This window comes from Amphiprion ocellaris, chromosome 3, assembly GCF_022539595.1.
Source record: "Amphiprion ocellaris isolate individual 3 ecotype Okinawa chromosome 3, ASM2253959v1, whole genome shotgun sequence".
In the NCBI taxonomy this organism is placed as follows: domain Eukaryota; kingdom Metazoa; phylum Chordata; class Actinopteri; family Pomacentridae; genus Amphiprion; species Amphiprion ocellaris.
Window position 1 is genome coordinate 16913139 of NC_072768.1, and position 24786 is coordinate 16937924.

The 24786-nt window shown below is 39.5% G+C and overlaps 2 protein-coding genes across 3 annotated transcripts; both read left to right on the forward strand.

Annotated features, from left to right (window-relative positions):
• Nucleotides 1-3736: 3736 nt before the first annotated feature.
• On the forward strand, nt 3737-7996 carry ppp1r3ab (protein phosphatase 1, regulatory subunit 3Ab). Its single transcript, XM_023286833.3, has 4 exons — nt 3737-4589; nt 4989-5056; nt 5168-5265; nt 5812-7996. The coding sequence occupies exons 1-4, from the start codon at nt 3742-3744 to the stop codon at nt 7735-7737; spliced, it is 2940 nt and encodes a 979-aa protein (XP_023142601.3). The 5' UTR covers nt 3737-3741; the 3' UTR covers nt 7738-7996.
• A 6087-nt stretch (nt 7997-14083) lies between these two features.
• bmt2 (base methyltransferase of 25S rRNA 2 homolog) lies at nt 14084-22849 on the forward strand. Of its 2 annotated transcripts, none has more exons than XM_023286832.3 (5): nt 14084-14323; nt 17137-17278; nt 17430-17558; nt 19912-20026; nt 20344-22849. In XM_023286832.3, exons 1-5 carry the CDS (start codon nt 14164-14166, stop codon nt 20974-20976), a joined length of 1179 nt encoding a protein of 392 aa, XP_023142600.1. In that variant the 5' UTR covers nt 14084-14163; the 3' UTR covers nt 20977-22849. The 2 variants fall into 2 exon arrangements, with proteins under 2 accessions (XP_023142600.1, XP_035811575.1); XM_035955682.2 differs by lacking the exon at nt 14084-14323 and adding an exon at nt 16645-16956.
• Nucleotides 22850-24786: the final 1937 nt, after the last annotated feature.

Genomic DNA, 24786 nt, shown 5'->3' on the forward strand with positions numbered 1-24786 from the left:
TCTCTGATCATCACAACTCAGATCATTGTTTTTTAACACAGGATTGACACTACATTGGCTCATCACATGCACACACATGAAGATACCTGATTGCTTGCATGGATTATTTCAAAGCCAACTTTATATTATACACGTTAACTTATCTTAGCATTACATGAAGTAGAAAATAAGTGAAATAGATCCCACACTTGACAGTTAAAACCTACAGTCTGTATAACATGACATAACATCCTGATAGAAAACTGTCTGACATGTCTGTTTCTGTCAGAAATGCATTAAACTTACATACCGTTAAGATGAATAGCTGAATTGAGAGCAGCCAGGCAGAGTTGGTGTCTCCAAGTCAAGCAGTTTGGACTGAGAATGGGAGATAACTGATGGAGTTGAGTGTCTACCTGAGGGGGAGGAGTCCCAGTCAGTCAGTAAATATAACAGTGAGAGTAGCAGTTGAGTGCAGAGATGTGAAAAGCAGAAGAAATAGTTTTCGAATCAGCTGGAGCCACAGAAAATTTGCAGTTTGGACTCAAAATGGTTTAAATGTGACAGTTCTTCCCCACTTACTGTCACCTTATCAGTGTGTGATGTGATGTAATGATTTTTTGCTGCATTGTTGACACTATTCTCTACAATTTTGTATCATTTAGCATTCTGTTTACATTGCAGTAATATGAAAATATACAGTATATTGTAAATTGATGGTATACATAATAGACAGACCATAACTTTGTGCTTTTCAGCTGCCTGTTCTACAGCATGAATTCATGTGGGCATTGTTTTTCCTTTGTTGATATTCATAGACATACACAATCCAATAGTGCACACACAGTGTATATATATATATATATATATATATATATATATATATATATATATATATATATAAACAAAGTGCCTCAAAACAAGCACCATTTATTGTCTTAAATGAAAAAACAAAGTCTTTTTCTTGTAGAGAAGACAAGTATAGTTGTCTGTGACTTTATTTAGATATGCAGTATGAGAGAGTTTTGAACAACAAAAAGAGCTCTGCAACTACACAACTGTCAAACTGTTATCAAAGAGCTATTTACAGTTGTATCTGCACTTTTATTTGAACAGCATATCAGTACATCTATTAAAAACCAATAAAAGTGTTTTAATTTAGTCTGCTGATAAATGCAGTGCACCCTAGAGTGTAGACGTTCAACCATCCACATTGACAAACAACCCTTTAAATAACTCTAAATCTGTTTAGAATCATTTTTGCCTTTGTGCAAGACATTTCTGCATTATCATCTCTTGTTTATAAAGATTTTTTTCATTCATGTCTTAAATCTGTTTCATAATTGTCCTTTGTCATCTTTTCTTCTTTTCAGAAGGCAACTTTTATCATGCACGTCCTGGTTTTTTGTTGAGTGTAACTACATGGCTAAACAAGACGGAGAGGTCCAAAGGCCAGACGCCATCAGGAGTTATTTGTCCTTTGCTGAGACAAGAGTGATATCAAGGTAAGGAACAAAACCCCACATTCTTTTGTAGTTTTTCTCACACACATTTTCATGATTTGTCTGTTGTCATGGCATGAGAATGACAAAATGTTTGATGAATATACACAACAAAAAAGCAGAGTTATACAGCTTAAAGATGAAGCTATGTAAATTATTTAAATTTAAATTAGTGCAGCTGGACAAAGTGGCCAAATGGATTTTCTCTGTTTTTTTCATAAAAATGCCTCTTAGAAGGAAAGACCTGAGACAAAATTAATGACTGAATTGTAGATTTTATTACTAAGGTAACTTTCTGCCACCTACTGGATTAGTATTTACCTGCCCTCCTCATTGTATGAAAGTAAAGAAATGATATACATTTGCTGTGTTTATTCATCGAAAGGAAAAACCTTTCCAGGTCACCTGCACCTTGGTCTGTTTTATTATAGTGTTTCCAGGCAGTTCAGGGGTGACATTTAAAGTTGACTTTGTAGGGCACTGGATTTATTAACCCTTTGATGACTGGAGACACGCACCAGCAGCAAGGAAACCTGAGGAGTTGCGCTGGTGGTGTTGTAAACCTGCTGTCATATGACTCTGTCATGCCTTTCATGTCATTAATCTCCCGGCAGTGCAGTGCAGAGGTCAGAGGTTGACTGCCGTGCCCTCTCCCAACCGTAGCCCTGTCATATGAGTTTGGTACCCTCTCTGGAAAACAGCAACGTCTCATCCAGCTAGGGGACTGTAGCCACCCTGCACTGATGCTCCAAGGCTGACAGCATGGTTGGTTCCAGTCCAAAGAATTCATCTGATTCCTTCTTGGTTCCTGCAGAGGGCATTGTGGCTCCACCCAAGCCAAAGACTCAAATCTACTCTCACAGAACCTTCTTAGGAAGCAGCTGCTCTCCATCCAAGTCAGACACCTTTCATACCGCTCCCTCTCCCTCCTCCCTCTAGGGTTCCTGTACTGTCGAAAGTTCCCATGTTGGAAGTCTCTCAGGTGAGCTTGGTGGACTCCCCAGTAATGGCCCCGACCGTCCTCACATCGGCTCACCTTCACAAAGCATTCGTTCACAGATAAGTTGTGCCGAACACTGTTCCTCCAACCCGGACCTCGGCTCCTGAGGTAAGGAAACTGCTCCTCCATTGCTCTGTAGATGGAACTAAGGTTGAGTTTCTGGGAGGGGGACGACAGGATGACTTTGGCAATCAGGGCAATGTATGGGAGTGAGGGCTTTGAGAAGGTCTGCGTTTCCTTGGAGCAGAAACTCATAATGTTGTCTGAGGTATTAGCTGGGTTGGTGAGGATGTTCTCATCCACCATTGATGCAGTTGTTTCGTTGGCAGTCATGCTGCTCTTCTCTGTCTCAAAGACAACTGTGGAGTCATATCCTTCTTTTTCTTCTTTAATGTATGAAGTCTCCATTGGATGTTGTCTTGGTCCTTCTTTCTCTGTATTCATTGTTTATTTTTAATGTAACTTCCCAGCACGGCAGTCTGTATTAGATCCTACATCCTCTGACAGGGTGGACAAGATCATTATGATCTCTGACAGCCTTTACATGCTTTTATATTACTCTCATCCAAACAAGGGGACTGCTCACCATTCTTCAGTTAAGATACAAAATTCTTACTCACTGTTAAAGTATGTTTTTTATTTATTCACTAAGATTAAGGACTGGCTTGATATGCCACTTTGTCACAGCTGTGAGATAAATAAAGGAAAGAGCACACAGTTCATAACTGCATAATTCTGGTATTCTGCAGATAAATCCAGGAATGTGATAAGCAGATAAAATAATCGTGTGTTTGGCTTTCACCGGTATTGCATCATTCGAGAGTCACTGGTTGGTCAAAAGAAATTATTTTGGTGGCCTAAAGAGTATGCAAAGGGCATTTGTTCTGTTTTAGACCTCATGTGACCCACTGCGGAGCAGCAACAAAACCCAAATAGCTGCTGTGTAAATCTCATGCTTCTTGTGCAAGTAGCATTACAACCCTCGTGGGTGCAATTAGTACAGTTACACAACAAAGATGGCCAGAAAACATCTAGAAAGTGAGGTAGTTTTGCAGTGCGAAAACTAGATAATTACTCATCTATACTTTTGATTATATAACATGAGAACTTTTCATCAAAGAGGCAAGTGGTTGATATATTCTCCTCCTGGGCTTAGACTACTGTACATAGTTTAAGTCCCTTCTGGACTATTTATAGTGTTGGCCCACGCAACAATGTCATCTGTAACGCGACTCCATCTGTTAAGTCAGAGCATGTTGAATGTCAGTTGCCAGAAGCAGAAGCGCTGCAGTTCATTTCCCACTGACTCTCACAAAGAGCTCCATGGAGTCCGTGGGACTACCGAGCCTTTCTGGGGCCTCTAGCCTCTTAGGAGTCCCAGGCTTCTGCTCCTTGGATGTGGACGAGGATGAAGGCGACGTGGTCATCGGCATCAGGCCCAAATCCTCTCCTCTCCCACGGAGAAGGAGCTCTGCCACTGATGATGACTCAGAGCCTGAACCTCCCCCATCTGGCTCCAGGAGAGTGTCCTTTGCAGATGCCAAAGGCCTCAGTTTGGTTCAAGTAAAGGAGTTTGGGACATGGGATGTACCCAAACTGCCAGGATATGAGTCCTCTGAGGGTGAAGGCACAGATGTGGAGGAATTTTTCCTCTCACCTTTAACTTTCTCTCTTCCATGGTCAACTCAGGAGCTGTTTGCCAAAGTCCGGGAGCAGAAAGTGGAGTTGGAAGCAATCGAATTAATTCCAGGGACCACAATACTAAAAGGAATTATCCGTGTCCTCAATATTTCCTTCAGTAAGGCGGTATATGTCCGAACTACTTTGGACACCTGGTCGAGCCACTTTGACCTACTAGCCGAGTACGTTCCTGGGTCCAGTGATGGTCTGATGGACTGTTTTTCGTTTAAGCTTACCTTAGTGCCCCCATTTGGAGAGCAGGGAGCCAGAGTTGACTTTTGTCTGCGTTATGAGACTCCTCTGGGGACATTCTGGTCCAACAATGACAACAGGAACTATGTGCTGTTTTGTCATCAGAAAATAAAAACAGTGAGAGAGAAACCACAGAAGGAGAAAGTGAATAAGAAAAGCTGCCTAAAGACTGTCAGGTGAGAATATGAAGGTGGTTCAGTCAGAGGGATTTAAAAAGATCAATACTGAGTATGTTTTAAGAGACAATTCAATGCCTTTACTTATGAGAATTGTACATAATCAGGAGAATTTTCCATTATGAATAATGATAGAACAGAGGACTAGACAATTTTTGCCATTTGATTCAAAGAATATTAGCTGTTCATACAACTAATATAATAGTCTAACCAAAATAGTAATAGTTTTTATAAGTAATGCATAACATTGATAGTCCTGATATTGTAAAGTGACATCCAACCACACTAATCCTGCATATAGAGCAAAGGAGAACCAAGTCACTCAGATTTATTTAGGTGGGGACTATATGTGAGACACTCAAATTAAATTTGTCTGACCACAATTTTATCAATTCACAGTCAGAACTTCTCCTCTGTGGAAAACATTTCAGCAACGGAAGCTTCATCACAGGAAAATATTTCAGCAGGTGAATATTCATTTTGCTGATTGAGAAATATGGAAATTTTGTGAAAAATAATTCCAAAATGGCTGCAGTATTCCAGCTACAATATGCATGTGAAATGTCTCCTTTCTCCAGATGTGTCAAACAGTGGAAGAGAGGTGGACTCTATGAAAACCAAGAAAAACTTTGATGGTCAATCAGTAACATCAGAAGAACATAGACAGAAATTGATGGTGAGTACAATAAAAAATAAAAATAAAAAAATCACACACAAACTGGCTAACAACTGTAAAGTTTTGTTTGCACCTCATTAGTGTTAATATTAGCACGTTAGCATAATAATACCACTTACTCCTAACCTTGGCCAGACAGGGTTGATGTATTATTAGCTTTTAAAGGGGACTTAAAGACACCATGGTATGTCTATGAGGTACAAGAGGAACAGAAAACTTAACACGACCTCTGGAGCATTTTCTGAGAGAACGATACATGACTGGAGCTTGAGCCCTACCAGCGTGACAGAATGTACTGTGCACGTAAAGGTCATGTAATGCTTGTTGTTTGTGTTTCTTTCGTGTCTCGTAATTTGGCCTGCCTGCAAACTTTGCTTTCCAATTTCAATCATGTATCCTCTCATATGAGACAAAAATGTAGTCAAAGACATTATTTAATTTGAACATGTTACTGTTTGACATGCAACCCTAAATGTCACTCCATACCCTTTTCTTTAAACAGCATATGATGCAAGCAGACTGACATTAATCTATCCCTCTTCTCAGATCGAGAACAGACAGAACAGCAGTCGAAGAAGTCGCAGAAAAGCTGCACGGATGGCTCGAGTCAGGGACCACTTTGCTCAAAGAGATGGAGGAGCGAGTGACACTGAAAGAGAAGAGTCACCTCCAGAAATAAAACAGGCAGCTCAAAAAGAAACCCCAAAGGAAAAACAAATAGATGTTCAGTCATTTTCTGATGGGAAGAGCACTACAGAAGGTTCTCAGTTTGTTTCTGAATCTGTGGAAATGTGCAGCGAACCTCTCCTCAATGTTTTACGTGATACGTCACCAGCACATGACAGCATGTCTAACACTGAGTCAGAGGAATCTGAGAGCATCACTGTGGCTGACTCAGCCACATTTAAAGGAGGTGAGAGTGTCACAGATATCCCAGACAGCCCGCTGCATTCAACTGATGAGTCTGGTCCTGCAGAACAGCAAAATATCAATGACGTTATCATCAAAGCTGAGGAAAGCAGTCAGAACCAAGGCACAAGTTATGAATCTACCAGCAACACAGCAACAGTGAGCAGTGAAAACCTGGTTAGCCAGACCAACAGCTTCACATTTGGAACTGTGGTGGCTCCACTGTATCATCAGGTGTTTGGCAGAGTGGGAAGTGAAAGTCAGAGCACAGGTGACGGGGGAAATCCTATACAGGCTACTCTGAATACTGCAGACCTAAATGCGCACACCAAAATAAGACAGATTAGCTGTATTGATTCAACAGATGCTACAAGTAAAGATGACAACGTTCAAGTAAATTTGATAAATAATCAGGAATCCAGCCATGAATGCTTAAATGCCACGCTAATTTGTCCTCCTACTGAAGAACAAGAAACAAGTTTTAATGTGTCAGCAAATGAAGTCCTGGACTGTGCAGAAACTACACAAGATCCAACTGGGATAGAAAATACAGACCACAGTACAAATGCCTCTGAAAATTCAACACCTCTTCTAGGGGACACATTAGGACATCCTGAGAGGGTAAACATGTTAAATAAAGATTTGTTGAATCCACAAATACACACTGAGAGTTTACATCTCCAGGGAGAAGAACAGGAAGACAAACTAACCCCTGACCTCCAAAGCCAAATCACAGGAGAAACACCACAGAGTCAGCTGCCAGAGCCCACTTGTAAACAAATTGAAACTAATCTTGCTGAAACACTTGCAGAAAGTGAAACACAAGAAGTCAAGATCAGTCTACAGTCATCGTTTATATTACTTCAACCTTCTCAGAGTGACCATGTCGTTAAAGAGACAGAGCAACAGACCAGCAGAAGAGGAGAGGAGGAGTGTGTGGAGCTAAACAGTGACCACAAAAATGGACAGACTGAGACTATATCAAAAACCAACACATCTCCAAAGGCGGATAAACTATTGGAAGCGTTACATGATGTGAATTCGAACCACATTGATAATTCAGTTAAAAAAGAACCTGAGGATATTGTTGTGCCTTGCCGTGAACTTGAGAAAAGGGATTTCACAACACTGGAGACATCTCTGGAAACTCAGGATAAAACTAATAACATGGAAAAAGCTAATAAAGGGACGTACAGGTTACATAAAGGTGAAACAGAACAGCCCACTGACAAGGTAATTGGTGTGGTAGCTGAATCCATGACAAAAGCAACGATAAATGAGTATGACAGACATGGTGACATGTTGGTGGGACTCAAAGATGAAGAATCTTTGGAAGACATAGAGCATTGTGAAACAGAAGCTGCTGTTCCAAAACAGGATGTGGCTTCTTGTTTGACAGTCATTACTGAGGCCAAAAACTGGGAAATGATGGTTGAAGAGGAGGAAAATAGCATATTAACAAATCAGGAGGAGTATGAGCCAATTAATTTAAAAACAGGCACTGAAGTAATCGAGAGAGACACTACAGAGGAGAAAAAGAGGAATTTATGGAGGAGATCATAGCTGCAGGAGTGCAAAAGTACAAAGCTGATAATGCCGTGAGGTTAGAGGACGAGGAATGGATAAGAAAGGAAGAAATTGCTGAGACTGTGACTGGATTAGTTCATGTTCAAGTCACAGAGATGGAAAAGAAGCTTGAAGAGGAAGAACGAGCTGATGAAGAGAGAACAGAGGGACCAAAGGAGACAGAGGTGCAGAAGGAAAAATACTTTGCAGAGATGCATGAGATCAATATCGAAAGTGCAAATGTGAAAGAAGAAAAGGAATTAGAGGAAAAGGAAAAAATTCAAACATACTTGATTGATGAAGTTGAAGCAGGTGTGGAGTTGGAGGATGAGATAAAACCAAAGGAGGAAAACAGAGAGGAGAATCCAGAGTTCAAGGAGGAGGATGTTGTTGATCTAGCAGTGGAAATTGAAGATGCAGAGTCGTGCATGGTAACAGAGGACAAACAAGATGAAGTGTTGTGGTCAGAGGAAAGGTTAGACGTTGCACAAAATGAGGCTGAAGTGGATTTATCTGCTCTGCTGAACAACAAGCAGGAGGGTGTCAATGAGAAAGAAACTGACAAAGAAAATACAGAAGACGGGCAAAATCTACACTTCAACACTGAAATCCGTCTTTGCAAGGAGGACGATTTTCAAAGCAACACAACTATTACACATGACCGATCAAAAGCTGAGGAGGAATGCTTCACTGCAGAGGCAGCTGAGAGCATTTTAGCGGATGAACCTGAAATCGACCAAACAAGTCACGACAGTGCTTCATCAGAGTCAGACTCAGACGATGAGGTGGAGCTGTACATGCACTGTCTGAGGGCTGTTCACACAGGAGCACAGGCCCATAAGGACCGCAACAAAGATGTAGGTTTTACTGTGAGCAAAAGGCCTTCTGTTAGCCGAGGCAAACTGCTGTCCATGCCGTCCATCAGTGAATCTCTGGATGAAGAACAGCACCTCAGCCACCTTCAGGAGAATCATGATGACGGGGAGACAGCATCCATCACCGCTCTGTCAGCATCCAGTGGACAGGAAAGTGTCAACAGAAATGTTTCATGGTGGAAAGATACTTTTTCCTGCAGCAATATCTCAAAAACATTGTTATACACCACCTTGTTAGTGGTATTTTTAGTTGTGGCATACCGTTATGATTTTCTTGCCTGCTTTGGCCTCTACTTGATATCTGTGGTTTGGCTCTGCTGTCAAGGAGACAGGCAAACAGTTAAAAACGACAAAATAGGCTGAATTAAATTGAAAAAACCTGTCTCGATAGAGATTATGTTGAAAATGGATTTCTGAGGTGTAGAAGGTGTAGAGTGAGGAAGGTAGATTGGTGTTTTTTCTACATGCAATCATAACTTTTGATGTTTTCCTAATTCTTAATGACAGAAAACTTAACAAGATCATACAATAGTTTTTACGGGCATTAATTTTGACTCATATCAGTATACTTCAGTATATTCCCTATGGGAGGATGGTAACTCTCTGTTGTCAGAGTATGAACCAATTTCCTTTATGCTTTCCTGTATATAAAACTTGTTTCACTTCAGCCAACAGGCTGTCAAACATTGCTCACACTGATCAGTTCTACAGAGCGCTAATCCTTTATGAGGTGTAAATAACACTTACCGGTGTGCTGTGTGTATGGCTGCTGCCATAGTATTTGTGTACAACACATTTAGTGCTCATTACAATAAAAATAATGAATTATACAACACAAAAAAATGTAGTGGTCTGTTTTGATTCTACTGTTTACTAATAGTAGTATAGTATATATATTATAGTAGTATGGTATAACAACAGCAGTCAGCTCACAGAAAAAAAATAATGGAGCAGATTATGACAATGTATTGCATATATTACAAGACATAAAAAAGTATTCAGACTTCCTAGAAGGCTTTACCCATTTATTGCTTTTTAACATTAAATCATGGTCAATATAATTCAACTTTTTTGACCACCATTTACAAAAAGGACTATTTTGTGTCAAAGTGAAAACAGATTTCTACAAAGTAATGCCAACTGATGAAAAATATAAAAACTGAATTTAGCCACTCCTACCACTCCCACTGACTAATGTCTGTATAGCTTTGGCTGTATGTTTCTGGTCATTGTCTTGGGGGGAAAACTAATTTTCTCCCAAGTCACTGTTCTCTTGCAGACTGCATGAAGTTGTCCTCCAGGTTCCTCTATAGATTATTGCATTTGTTTTATAAGTCTTCCAGAGCCCTTACCACAAGCATCTCCACATTAATGATGCTGCCACTACCATGCTTTACAGTGGACATCAATTTGATGGCCAAAAAGGTCAATTGGTCTCATCAGACCAAAGACCCCTCATGTGCTTTCTTTTTGCCACACTCACATGAACTTTGACTGGTAAAGGACTTGCCGTAGTTTTTGTATATACAGCCAATCCAATCTCTGCCACTTAAGCTCATAACTTCTTCAGAGAATTCATAGGTGTGTTGGTGGCCTCCCTCACTTATCTCCTCCATGCACAGTCACTCAGTTTTTGAGGACGACCTGCTCTAGGCAGATTTCTGCATGTGCGATATTCCTTCTATTTATTAACGACAGGTTTTGTGGTACTCCAAGGGATATTCATTGACTTGCATTTTTTCTTGTGTCCATCCCTTATGTTGTTACTAAATAAACAGAGTTAACTTATGCAGTATTTTTTCCACTCAGACTCTGCAGGTGAGTGTCAAATAACTGGTGGTTTTGAAAAGAAACACAAATGTGGTCTGTGGTTGTACACTGAAACTTTGCAAGAACACAGAAACCAGATTGTGACTGTTTGGGTTCTTATTTGTGTTTCTGGTGTGTTGAAATGTTTATTTTATCTTTGGCTGCATTCTGATCAAATCGAGTATCTTGTTATCACCAGTTATCAGTTTTAAAATATGTTTGGCATCAGGCTGACTAACACAAGTATCAGCTTGTGTTTGCTGTTTTCACTACACATCCTCAAAACCATTTACTCTTTACTAAAGAGACCAGATTTTTTAAAGCATAATTCACTCTTTTGCTCTGTCCTTATTTTTATGTTTTTCTTTAGTCAAAATGACCAGACTTCTTTTAAGGATGTTGCTGGTCCAACTAAAGAGCAAACATTGGGAGAAGTCATGTTCACTTGTGACATACTTTAGCGTTTCTCCACAACAGTGAACCTGATGACGCAGTCTGCTCTTTAACAGCTTCCAATGTCCATTCAAAATAGGTGAGTATTTTTGTCTGTGCATGAATGAACACAGAGTGACATCAAGTCACTTGTAGCTATAGCACGTAGTTCATCCTCCCTATTTTCAACTTTGGCTTTTAGCTGTGTGAGCTGAACACAGCTGCAGTAATGAAATCGCCAGGAGGCTTCAGGGCAATCCACTGTGAGGATTACCACTCTATTTTGAAAAGAAACAGTAACATTTTCCACAAGTCAGACAGTTTGCACAGTGAGAATTATTGCCCTTTCTGTACCCTTATACTTCTTATTGTAACCATTCAAATAATAGCCTTCAGGGACAGTTTATGTTCAACTTTTTGTTTTCCGCAAATATCTTTTTATGAACTAGAAATCTGTTCTTGAGGTTTGTAGATACAAGCCATCATGGTCTTCTGATAGTCCTACTTAAAGCAAGGTGTTTTAAATAGGACTGTCATGTTCAACATTTTGAAACACTTGTCTTTTGTCCATTTATGTAATTTGTTAGGTTTTAAACATGACATTACCCTGTTATGCGACCTGAAGTGATAGGTGTTGTCCTCACAACACAACTCATGAGAGCAATAATAATTAATCTTTATTAGCTGTGTAGGTGGAGCTTATGTTGGGTGAGTATCAACAGCACATGCTGTCTGAACCCTACACCTGTTGCACTACATATTCTAATGACTTCGGTGTTTAATAGCTACTGCAACTGCAGCCAGCCAGCTGTCTTCATTGCTACTCACACAGATGCCAGTCTGACCTCTTTTTGGGTGTTTTATTACTCGAGTGCAGTGATAAATCAAATGTGTTGTGTGAATATGGATTAATGTTTAAAGCCAGGAAGTATTTTATTAAGAACTTGTAGTGCTGCCTTCACAAATATAATGATAAGAGACATTATATGTTTATTTAATTAGATATTAACACGTATAGTGTCCCAAGAGATTCATAAAAATGCAGCTGGACTTCAGTTCTGACCTGAAGAGGCATTTTAGTTGAGAAGTGAAACGTCTTCAACAACCAAAAAGAGTCCAGCTGTTTTTTTCCTGTAGCTCCTAGGATTACCGTGACCTGGATGACTGCGAATCTAGACAGACAACATGTAAAAATGAATGGTTTATGATCCAAACTGCAAAATATATTACACAATATTACTTAATAAGCAAGTGTAAATTCAAATTAATACAATAAAATCATACAAATTGCAATGGGAACCAATGAAATTAACTATACCTTAGTAGTGTTATCTCATTTCTTTTTCAGTTTACTACCTGAGCAAATATATGTCACATGATGACATTCCATGATATTTATTAAAGTTAGTAGGGCTTTCTGGTAAGATTCTATTTGCATTCCTCAACACAGTATCACAGTGCATTGAGCATTCATGTCTGCAACTAAAGAAGCAAGGCAGTAGCAATCATGTGCTACGTGTTATTTTGGGAGAGGGAAATAGTTACATGCTGTCTAGGGCTTTGAAAGAATTTAGAACTACAGTTTGGATAACAAGGTTCTAAATACAATTACAGATGTCCCTACGTGTCACTGAATTCAACTAAAAATTAGGAAAAAGCAATGTGAAAACTGTGAATTCTTTCACGGTTTCAAATACTCATAGTTCTACTGTCATGTAACTGAACCCATATATAAACAGCTCTGTTATCTAAGACTTCTTCACAGATGTCCATGGCCAGAGATATTAATGTTGTCAACTAACCAACTACAATGATGTCGAGGAAAACTACATTTGAGCATGGACTTAAAAATATGGAGTCTATCTAAACCAAATACACACAATTAGTCCTAGATAAATCTGATGCAGAGGAATGAAAAATTACATTTTGGTTATAGTTAAGATTATCTTTAAGAATATCAAAGATATTTGCTTTATTTTGACTTTGGGTCTACCTGTACACATTTTGTGTTGACAGTCACCATTCATAACAGATTCTCTTAACCAATTGTGTTGTATGATAAAACTGGAAAATTCTATTGTTCCACCAGAGTGAGGATTTTGTCTTTGTGTGACCAGAAAAATTAATATAGTTTTTGTAATCAAAAGTTTTAATGTGGGGGTATTTTATAGCTGTTTGATCACTGTATTGCTTATTTGGTAGAAAGGGTTTCTTCTATATTTTTCTGTGTTTTTCACTGCCTTCTAGAATGCATAACCTCAAATTCTAAAATGATAAGATACGTAGTTAATAATAGCAGAGCTTTCCTGTAAGCAGCAGTGTTTTTCTTGGCCGTCCACAATTTTCCCAGCTGTCTTGACAACGGTAGATTGTTTTTATTAACCACAGTCAGGTTACCATACCAGACTGAAATGCTCTCCATCAGGCTCTCCCAGAGCATTTTCCAGAGAAGAAAAACAACCTCTGAGTGATACTACTTCCACAGGCTTTTAAATTCTCGGCCTAGTTTAAAGAAGATTGCATTCTCTCTTCAAAGGTTCTCAGTGTCTAATGCTGTTGAATAATTTGCTCTAAAGTCATATTAATGGCAGTGTTATTTATCTAAGCCTTCCAAATGTCTCTCCTCACACTATTACTCCCGGACAGGACAAAACATCATGTCCAGTCGCACTCTCCAAAGCTTTTGGGCAGACTGTATCCCATTTGTGGGCCTAATCAGATTACCTCACTTGCTGAGGCAGTTAGCCAAACTTCTTTACTGTGTTGTTGAATCACTGCCAAATCACTGCAAAAAACAAAAAACTGATAACTTATATGGTTTACAATGTGATTGTGTAGATTAATGCATATTAAAACAATTGAATTAGAACCATTTACTATAGGCCTATGAATTAGCAGTTTAAAAAAGAGATTATTTTCTGTTCTGTATAAAATTATGTATTAATTGCTCAAGAATTACTTGAGTGTATAAAAATGAGAAAAACAATTAAGGCCAATAAGCTGTTTTAATAGAGGAGAGGACCAAACTATCGGAATATATTTTTGACCTATATATTTGGTGATGTTATTGAAGATTACTTCAGGAATTGTGGGATTTACAGACACACCTGAACGCGTCACGGCACGCACGTTCGCTCGAGCAACCTTCCTGGCCTGCGATTGGTCGACGCGCTGTCAGTTCTGAGGCGTGTCTGTCACGGTCAGCCAATCCGCTTGCGTGTTGTTGGCCGGTGCACCGGTTCGCCGGTCGGGTTGCAGCTTGGAAAAGGGGAACAACTGGCGGAGGCAGCATCGGCGGTGCGGTGCTATGGACCCCAGGGACAATGTCGAGACAGGGGAGACGGAAAACTACCCGGAGCTGTTCTATGTTCCGATTCCGGACGAAGCGCCGTGCAAGAAGGAGCAGGAAAAGCTGTCAGGGGTCGTCAAAAACGTCCACAGAAAACTGCGCAGGAAATACAGGGAGGGTAAGCAGCCTCGCTGGGCCCCTGTGTCTCTCTGTGGCCCTGCAGCCGAGTGGCTAACTCTGGACGTTAGCTCACAAATGCGTAATTTACGATTAAACTTAAATCTTCCGTCAACAAATAACCCAGTAAAGACAGCTAACTGTGCTAGCCAACGTTCCCCTTCCGAGCTAACGGGTAATGTTTATAGGCTGGTTAGCTGTTCTGGTGGAGCCGACAGCAGTGGGGGTTGCATTCAGCATGCAAGGCCTTTAAAGCTCCATAACATCACATACAAGGAAATGTGTTGGTGACAGTTTACAGGAGTCCCTTCTGTAAATATGTGTTATCTCTCTTCCCAGCCCAGACCTTAATAGGTTACTAATGAGAGACGCTCAGAGAGCCAATCCTGACAATGAATGACTCTCTATTGCCTTTCTGTTGCCAATAAAAGATAACTGTGTGGACTGAGCAAACATTTGTTGCAACTTCAAAAACCAAATTAATTTTATTACTGAGTGTTACTGTCATGCAGAAGCAGACAGCCAAAGTGCAAAAATATTTCTCACAGCTGCTACTGTGGTAAAGTTTGCCACAGATCCACTGATGAAGATTTTACAGTCAATAAGCAGAGTTTGACTGAAGATATGAGACCAAAACTTTTGTGATGTATGTAATCACAAGGTTAAACTGTTAAACTTCAGGGAAGGATGTGACGGGTGGGGAAGGTCTAGTGTCATGGAAGCAAAGGTAGAGAGTTGACCTTAATGCAAAGTTAAAACAAAAAGGATCAATTCTGATTAAGTATTTAGTACAAGGATGGCACCGTAAATGAATGAAACCCTGTCTACTGCTGTTTCTTGCTATTTTTTTCCCCCAATCCATAGTATGTCAAGAGGTCTGCCATCACGTTAGCAAAGAGTTTGCACGTTTGTAGGGGGTAAATCATTGACTAATTTTTGAGAAAGCCATTTTAACTACCGCCCTTTGAGAGGGAGGTGTGAGTTTTTAATCTTCATTTCTACCTTTAGGGAAATGATCCCTATTTAATGGCCATAAATTAGGGTCCAAACTAGCACTTTGCATACCAACTTAGGGTGGATATTCTTGTTTTTTGCAATTTCAGGAAGTACAAAAAGCAAAAAAAAAACAAAAAAAACATGACAGCTTACTGGGAGGGTAACACAGACTGATGTCGATCACAATCAACGGTTTTCAAGTTTGGAAGTTAGCAAAACCATAATTGATGCTTCATGATGTAGACAGTTAAACTGAATGCAGCTTCATCCTCTATTTTGTGATTGAGGGATTGAAACAGCAGCAAAGATTTGCATTAGGGTTCATTTCATTGGCAGCTGTCTGTCAAAACAAAACCTCTGTCTTGCTGATACAAAATGGGAAGTTGGGAAAAACCCTCAGCCCTGAGGTATGATGTTTATGTGTTAGAGTGCTAAAAGACATGTCACTTCACAGTGCTGACAGAGGGGTTGACTGCATGTGGGTTTGCAGCTTGAGTTTTACGTTCCCTGGGTTTGAAACCTTGCTACCATGCCGACCAGTGCACGACTTTGTGTTGCTGTTGCACTCGCTCTCGTTTTCTCTGTGTGAGGAAATGCATAGTCTTTGTGGAGACTGTGTAGGAGGGCAACACAAACAGACAAATTCAAAATGACTGGTGAAAAATCTTGATCTTGAGGGAAAAAAATAGGTTATAGTCATCTTGTAATTGTTGCAAAACAAAACACAGCAGAGGGGCTATAGGATTTATTTGGATTGTGAAGCACAGAAGCCACAAATATCATAAATTCTTGTCTCCTGCTTGAATGCCTGGCTGGTTTGTTTCAGCTGACTGCCTCTGAATCAAAACCACACATTTGAGCTTTTCACTGCCTTCAAATCTGAAATCAGATAGCAGAAGGAAAACACTGATCACTTAAAAAGTTTTAAAACACTTGATGTTGTACTGTAGAAAAATATGGCCACAGTCTCTGGTATTAGCTGTGCTGTAAGCAATGCATAAAGAGGTCAGGTTTTGCTGTTATTTGTGTATGCTCTGCCCTACTTTCCCACCTTAAGACATTACATAACCTGTTTTCAAATAAGCTTAGATCAGTTCGTGTTTTGAATATAGCAAATATAAATCTGGAAATATTCAGCATAGGAGAGAGCAGTTGGTTGTTTTGGAGAATAAAATAGCACAAAGAAGTTGTCCTGCGAGCAAACCTCCTGATTGGTTAATAAGTAAAGCATGATCTGGAAGGCTTGGCATTGAATCACAGTGGTCATGCTTTCAGAGCACTGCTGTTTACCACCACTCCTCTTGTTGCCCTTTCATTTCTGCAAATCAGATGTAGAGTTTTTCCTTCTGGTCATGGGATTTCTCGCTTATCAGCTTGTTTGCTTATGCCACAAGCTATCAAGTTCTTAGCAGCTGTGAAGATGTGCTAAAGGGAGTTTCATGGACATTGTTATTACTACGAAATGACTGTTTGAGGTAGTTTTTTTTTTTTGAGGAATTGTTCTGCTTCTGTACAGGCAGAGGCGAGTGACCATGTAGATAATTTTGAAGCAGCAACAGTGGGCTGAGCTTTTTGAGCAGCTTATTCTAAGAAGTACAGTCATGTTTCGTTGGTACGGTGGACGACCATAGCTGGCAAGTAGGTTGTGAATGTTTGCTTCTTGCTTTGGATAGATATGTGAGGCAAAAAAATATGACATCAATGTGATATGAGTTGCTGAGCTTCCACTAAATGTCTGAAGTTATTACTCTAAGTTGTGAGGGCTGATTTATTTATTAGTTCTATCCTGATTTGAATTGTGTTTTATTTTTTCCTTAGTGGGCGACTTTGACAAGATCTGGCGTGAGCACTGCGAGGATGAGCAGACGCTGAGTGAGTACGCCCTCGCCATGAAGAATCTTGCTGACAACCACTGGACCAAAACCTGCGAAGGAGAGGGCCGCATCGAATGGTGTCGCAGGTACGACTGATTTTAAACCCGTTCAGATGTCTTTCAGCTTTAGTTTTAAAGCCCACGATGGTGAAATCTGACTTTAGGATGAACTTCTGTGACACACTGTCATCACTTTCACATTTGCAGTTTGAGTAGCATTTTGATTTCACTTCCACAGCGTCTGTCAAGAATATTTTCTGGATGGTGGAATGAAAAGAATGTTAGAAAAGGATGAGAAAAGTGCCACACTTGCCATGGGTCTGACTGCAGCGTCTGTGAGTGCCCAACCGTACAGAACCAACCCCAGGTAAGCTGAAGTAACAACGTTGTCAGTTGTAGATATACAGTACGTCGTAAAATCTAAATACGTTACTATGTTTACATGTTATGGGCATGTAATATTCTGACGTAACCAAACTTATAATTTTACTATTAATTAAACCCCACAAAAAGAAAGCAAACGTCTGTTTTGGGAGCCGTTTTACCTTTTTTCCTATTTTCCTTAAAATTGTGTATCAGTAGTTTACTGTACATCCATTTATAGATACTTAAACACAACATCCTGCTTTCAGACCTGCTTAGAATTTATTTTTATATAGACACAGTCCAAACTGTAAACCTTAGAGCAACTAAATACTGGCTAGTTCTGGATAGGACATTTCAGCCAGGCAAGATTGTTTACAGATTAGAATGTTTTGTTTATTGAATCTCCTAAACAATTACTTAGTTTTTAAATATATTTGAGACATCTGAGACGAACTGAATATCAATTCGCAGAGGGATTTTCACAGTGCCTGCTGAGGCTGTAATAATGTGTCTTACAGTCTACAGTGTATATTACACAAAATGTGAAATTGTGTAATACATAAATACGTAGTTTGATCTAAAGAGCAGACATCCATAATGTTGGATTTTTGCTGATATGCCAGTATTTTCCAGTTCATTATGGCTGATGTTGAGACCGATATTTGTACATATGTTTAGGTCTCTCTTGCAGTGGAATTAATATGTTGTTATGCCTGCTGTTACCGTGATGGCTAGCAGGAAGCTGTAGAAGTAAAGTGCAGTGGTCCCTCGCCATATCTCGGTTCACTTTTCGGTGTCTAAATTGCATTTGATATTGCAAATTTTTCGCTATATTGCAGGATTTTGTAGTATATAGGTATTTTTCTATATTTATTAATGTGGCAAGCTGTGTTGAACAACGCTGGAGAGAGGATATCTGCCTTTTATGCACTCTGCAACTGGCAGATGCTTTTATTTTGACACACACTGAAAGGAACTATGGAAAATGTGGCAGGAAATCAAACACACAACACTTCACACTCACGGGCCTGACAATATAACAATTAACCAAACTAACTAGGCTGACTAAACCACAAAAACACAATAAAACACAAACACTAATAACACTGTAACACGAACATAAACCACGATAATGACATTTACACCCCCCGCACCCCAAACTCCCATGGTGCATTGCAGCACAACAGTTCAGTCATAGCTACCGGCTCTGTGATCGCTACATTATTTAAATTATTTTTGCAGTAAAATAAGTATTTTCTAGCCTAATAAAAATGAAAACAATATAAAAATATATATAAAAAGTAATAATTAAAACATATTAAAAGAATATTAAATCGAAATAAAATGCGTAGCGTACGGCTGGGCGCTGATTGGCTCAGCGACCATAGCATCAGTCACCTCTGTCTCCAGTGTATAGCAACATTCAGCATCTCGCCTCGTCCATTTCACATAGACATCTGATCACTGCGCATAGTGTTGCTCTGCAGTGTGTGGGGAGGGTTTTTAAAGCCTTTAAATATATAGAAATAATAAAATAAATATGGTCGCTACTTTGCGGATTTTTGTCTATGGCTGGAGGGGGGTGGGGGTTGGGTGGTCTGGAACAAGGGACCACCTTACAATGCTTTTCAAATGTACACATGTAAATGTAAAAGATGCCTGATTTATTTTGAAGTTGCATTTTCAAACATCACTGTAAACTTTTACAAAGATTATTTGTCAGTGTTCATTTTGGGCAAATGCAGTATTTCAACTTAAAGCCTTTCTTTGCCAGTACTAGGGGAATTTTGGGAGAATATATAATTGTGATTTTTCTAACAGATATTGTGATTGCAATTAGCTTTGCTTTTATAATTTTTTTTTAGGTGAAGCTTCGCTGATCCCAATATTATTGTGCATCCTTACTGAAGAGCATCCGTGTTTCACCCAAGTTAGCGCAGAGATATTTTGTAAATGCAATGTGAACAGAAGGACAAACGTTATCTTAAATGCCTTTGTTTGTTTAGAATACCACTTAAACACTGCATCGCACCAACATTTTTTGGGTTTATACAAGCAGAAATCTCAATTCACAGGTGGTGAAGCAGGTCACTGAAACACACTGATGTCAGCATCAAACTTCATGATAATCTCCCCGTCATTTAATGTAGAAAAGCAGTGATATCTCTGTGTTTGGATTTTTCTGTTTGTGTGAAATAAACTAAGTATTGCTGCAGTTTTATAAGGCTTAAGTATGACTTGTATCAGCTGCCTGCATTGTGCATGATACACTGCTGGTATTCATCATCACGTATTACATTTTGGTTTGATGTTGAACTGTAGACACTGACGCTTCTCTCACCTTTGTGCTACAGTTCGATCTCTCAGCTGGGGAAGATGCGCCTTCTTGACGTGGGAAGCTGCTTCAACCCTTTCCTGAGGTTTGATGAATTCCTCACAGTTGGTATTGACATAGTGCCTGCAGTTGAGGTATGAGTGCGTATTCAATCCATTCACCTTTTGTTGACTGCATGTTTTTAAATCCTCGTTAATACAAATGAAATGCATGATGTTTTCCTGCGTGGGTGCTAAGTGCTTGCATTACAAAGCAAAAACAACGCCAGAAATGACTCACGGGGGTGTCAGTGTTTCGGTTGAGGAAGAAACTCAGCAGAAAACAGAAAAAAAAAAAAAAACTGCTTTGCATTCTGCAGCTGCAAGTAATGAAACTAAATAAGTGGCTTGGCATTGTTCGTTGGTATAGAAGATCACATTTGAACTGTGACTTGTCTGAATTTCCTTTTCAGAGTGTGTACAAGTGTGACTTCCTTAACCTTCAGCTCCAGCAGCCTCTCCAGCTGGCGGATGACGCTGTAGAAGCCTTCCTCCGCCAGCTCCACAACCCCATCGATGCTCTGCCTGCTCAGCTTTTCCACGTGGTGGTCTTTTCCCTGCTCCTCTCATACTTCCCCTCGCCATACCAGCGCTGGATCTGCTGCAAGAAGGCCCATGAGCTGCTGGAGCTGCACGGCCTGCTGCTCATCATCACGCCCGACTCCTCCCACCAAAACCGCCACGCCCTCATGATGCGCAGCTGGCGCGTCGCAGTGGAGTCGCTGGGCTTCAAGCGCTACAAATACGTCAAGTATTCCCACATGCATCTCATCGCCTTCCGTAAGGTGTCTCTGGCCACCACCAGCGACCTGGTGTCACGCAATTACCCCGAGATGCTCTACATCCCTCAGGACTTTAACTCCAATGAGGAGGAAGACTGTGCCGACATGCCGGTGCATGTGCGCTCCGAGTTTGAGGATGACCAGCTGGCTTGGGGCTTCACGGAGCTACCGGACACACCCTATGATTCAGATTCTGGTGAGAGCCAGAGCAGCTCTGTGCCTGGCTTCCATGAGCTAGAGGATCCCATCCTGCTTCAGAGCTAGGCTAAACCAGCAACCTCCCTTGCCGTTTCTCTACCTAACTGTCATCTCCCCTTCAACTGCTGCGCTGCCAAATTTAACCTGCTGCATTCTTCTCCCACTTCTCCTCCCTCTACTCAATACAATGCAGTTTGCACATAGTGAAAGAGAGAAGTTTACAGATTATTTTCTCATGTCCACGCTCCTCTAAGAGCACCCACACACAGACACAGACACACACACACATACATACACAAACACACACTAAGATGGATATATTTTGATAAATAGCTAGGTTTTTTAAGAGTTGGAAATTGAATGCCCTTAAGATATCCAAACTTCCTGCTCCTTGATTTCCACCCCATCTTTCAATCAGCTCTCAATAACAAAAATCAGCTTGTCTACATTCTATACTGAGTCTCTGTTTGAATAAGCTAGTGTCGCAGGCTGCTTAGTACAGAAGCCAAATACAGCAACCCGAGCAGGAGTTTGATTGCACTGGAGAGACTGAGATGGGATGAGTTGACTTGCTTGCTTGTGTCACAGTCATGCAGCTAGACTTTCTGAAAAATCTTGATGTGCATTTAGTTTTCCAAGACAAAAAAAAAGAAAGAAATTCATCGTTTTGAAATATATCAGTCAAACATTGGTGTTGTCCAGTGTAAAGTGTGGCAATGCCATTTTAACTTGGCATCATATGAACGAATTGTGTATCTTTTACAAGAAAGTGGTATTTGTAGCATTTTGAACATTTTCAGAACCATACAGTAGGAGTATTACTAGGTTTACTAATGTGAAAATGTGTTTACTCATTGTGTAACAAGGTACGAGTGCAAAATAGGTATTGCACTTTTGTCATCCTCTCGTTGTCCACAGAGATATTAATTCTGAATTATCTCCTGTTAGATTTCCAGTTCATTTTTTTTGTTCTCGAGCAGAGAACTAGTACAACACGGCAAGTCGGTGACACATTAAATGGACTTTACAGCACCAGTATCCCTTGACACAATTTTTTACTTTGATGTGAAAATACAAGAAGTACTCTGCCTCCAAAAAGATCCAGGTCTGAGCTCCTCGCAGTCAGAAAATTCACCTTGACAGAACCCATTTGCACTAATTTACTGTTTTGTCATAGGGAACCTCTGAAACAGGTGAAATAATGTAGAGTTTTAGCAGCAAACAAAGCCAGATTTGAAGATACTGTATGCTGGAAGGGGAGGTTTTTAGCTCAAAACACTACCAGGTGAAATGTTAGTGTGTGCCCTGAACAGGCAAAATGTATGGATGCAGTTGGGTTTGTCAGTGTGAATGAAGGAGTAAATATATGTTGGGGTTTTTTACAGTGACACTTTATCATTGATCCCATGTGGTGTCACAAAATGGAACTTTCCCCCCCAGGTTTACATCCAATGCAATGGGCCCCATAAGATATTACCAATAAGTGTAAGGTGCCTTCTTTGTTCATATTTATGTTGCAGACAGGCTTTCTTGCCCCCGGAGGTAATTAAATTCATCGCCTTTTCAATAAACAGATATCAAGCTTCATGGGCCAATTCGTAAATGCAAACTGTCCAGTTCTTCTTTGTCATGTTAATGGAACAAGAAACATTTCCAGTGTTGGTGTAATGCAGTGTGTTATTACCATTCCCATATCATTTTCCAGTTAATGCACATCCCTTTGCTGATATTTTGTTTTTATAGGGAAAAAAAACAACATTTCACAACATCACACATACCCAGACTTTGAAGAAGCGTGTTTTGTGATTTGTCTTCCAGTGTTTCTTTTGGCCGGTTTGCATGAGATGGTTCATCTTCATTATCAACATTTCAACAATGCAGAACAATGTGTGCTTATAGTATGGTTGTATTTCTCTTTTATAAATGAATGTAAATGTAAGACGTTTGTGTGTTTACTTTTGTGTGTATTGTGTTTTACGTTTGAATATTGAAAACACTGTACGACTTAGGCTGTTAAGAAGTCTGTGTGAGGAGATAGAGAAGGTTGTAGATTGTCTGGTCTTTGGATACACTGAAAAAAATTAATGAGTATCAGTTACATTACTGTAATTATATTTAATAATATACTATAGTAGTATCCTTTAAGTGTGCATGTGACCTGTATTTTATAGGCTAATTATAGAATTTTACTGATACTCCAATATACCAGCCTTATTGCCTTAAGGAAATGTAAATATAGAAAACAAAAAACTAAAATATGTGAAAAGTACAAATGCTAGATTTCTAAACTTTCTTTTTCTCTAAAATAAGTGGTCGCACTAGATCAACTCAGACTCGTAATCTCAGTATTTGTCACCCTCTAGATATCGTTCTCGGTCCGTGTACGGATCTGGTAATTGGATTTTCCGTTCTGAAACGGGTATTGAAAAACAAAAAATGAGTGGTTATTTGATTTTCGTTTTAAAATACAAAAATTAAAATTGAAATAAAAGGCGTTTTTCCTTTTCATGATCAAAAGGGATATACGATTTTTAAAAAAATTTCTTGACTTTCGTTTTATATTTAGAATAACAAGAAAATAAAATCAGTAAGAGACAGAAACGAAAAAGGTCCGGTTTTTCATTTTCTGAGACCGGAAGTCGTCATCAGCAAGTGTGGAGCCAAACAGAGTACGTTGCATAGACTGTACATAAATTTTTTTTCGTGAGTTTTCATGGTCAAAATGAGAGATCAGCTGGCCGATCTTAAAATAAATCAATATTGATTTTTTTTATAGAGCGTTAAAGTTTTGCGAAGCCAGGGGGCGGGACTACTTGATTTACAGTCCGGTCTGGAATGATTGACAGGTCCTATGGAGGAGGCAGCAGAGACTCTGCTCTCCTCGTTTGGATTAATTCTGATATAATAACTGTTGGTTTATTTATCAGTGGAGCAGCAGAAGATTTTCCACAGTTTTCCTGCCCGTTGGCTTGTTTTAACCAGTTTTCTACCTTCGGCTGATTCTACCAGCAGACATTGAAAGGACTCTAATAGTTCGGTAAGTAAATGTTTATTTTCGTATCGGTGCCGCTTTTAATGCACTTTATATGCAGCTTTAGTGTCAGATGTAATGTGTGCCATGCACTCCAGATGTTGGTGGAGTTTGTTTCAGTGTGTTGACCAGAGAAGAAAGTTAGCATAGTAAAACTTAGCTTTTATGTTAGCGATGCTAACCGAGCTAGCTGCTCAGTCGTAGTCTGATTAAAGCTAACGTAGCATCAAGCTAATGTGTTGAGTTTCATGTAAACAGCTGAAGTGTGTTGTGTTCCTGTAATGTGGTTCATTAAGTTCATAAAACTGTGGCTGGTTGACATTAATGTAACGTTCAGGAAACTTAAATGTGATTAAAACAGTAACGTTTATGTTCTAGTTGTCAGTAATCAGCTTTAATCTGACACTAAAACAGACTCTGATAGTTTTAAATGACATGAGTTTCATTAATTTGTTGAAATTGTCTCATTTGTTGTTGTGATGTTGCTGCTGATTCATTAAAAGCAGATGATCCGTGCTGAAGATACGTTTAGTTCTAGTATCAGAAGTACAAGAAGGAAAATGGAAATTTAGTTCTGCTACATCAAAGATTTCAGGAATAAAATAACTAAATGAGTCTTTATACCTCAAACTTTATTTTTACAATAAAGAAATAATGAAATAATCACAGATAATAAAAATATAAATAGCAGAGAAAACCTGAGAGAATAATTTCCTGAAAAGTCTGTGAAGGAAAAGCAGCTTTTTATCCTGAAAGATCAGAATCGGCTCCATCATCTGCATCTGACAGCATCAAGTCAACCAGAAAGAAAAGAAAAAGAAAATGACTTCTTTCTGATCACATCT

Coding starts and splice junctions, on each gene's coding strand:
- bmt2 (XM_023286832.3), top strand. CDS start 14,164: ATGGACCCCAGGGACAATGTCGAGACAGGGGAGACGGAAAACTACCCG. Junction 17,279..17,429: donor CGCATCGAATGGTGTCGCAG/GTACGACTGATT, acceptor TCACTTCCACAG/CGTCTGTCAAGAATATTTTC. Junction 20,027..20,343: donor ACATAGTGCCTGCAGTTGAG/GTATGAGTGCGT, acceptor TTTCCTTTTCAG/AGTGTGTACAAGTGTGACTT.
- ppp1r3ab (XM_023286833.3), top strand. CDS start 3,742: ATGTCAGTTGCCAGAAGCAGAAGCGCTGCAGTTCATTTCCCACTGACT. Junction 4,590..4,988: donor AGCTGCCTAAAGACTGTCAG/GTGAGAATATGA, acceptor ATCAATTCACAG/TCAGAACTTCTCCTCTGTGG. Junction 5,057..5,167: donor ACAGGAAAATATTTCAGCAG/GTGAATATTCAT, acceptor TCCTTTCTCCAG/ATGTGTCAAACAGTGGAAGA.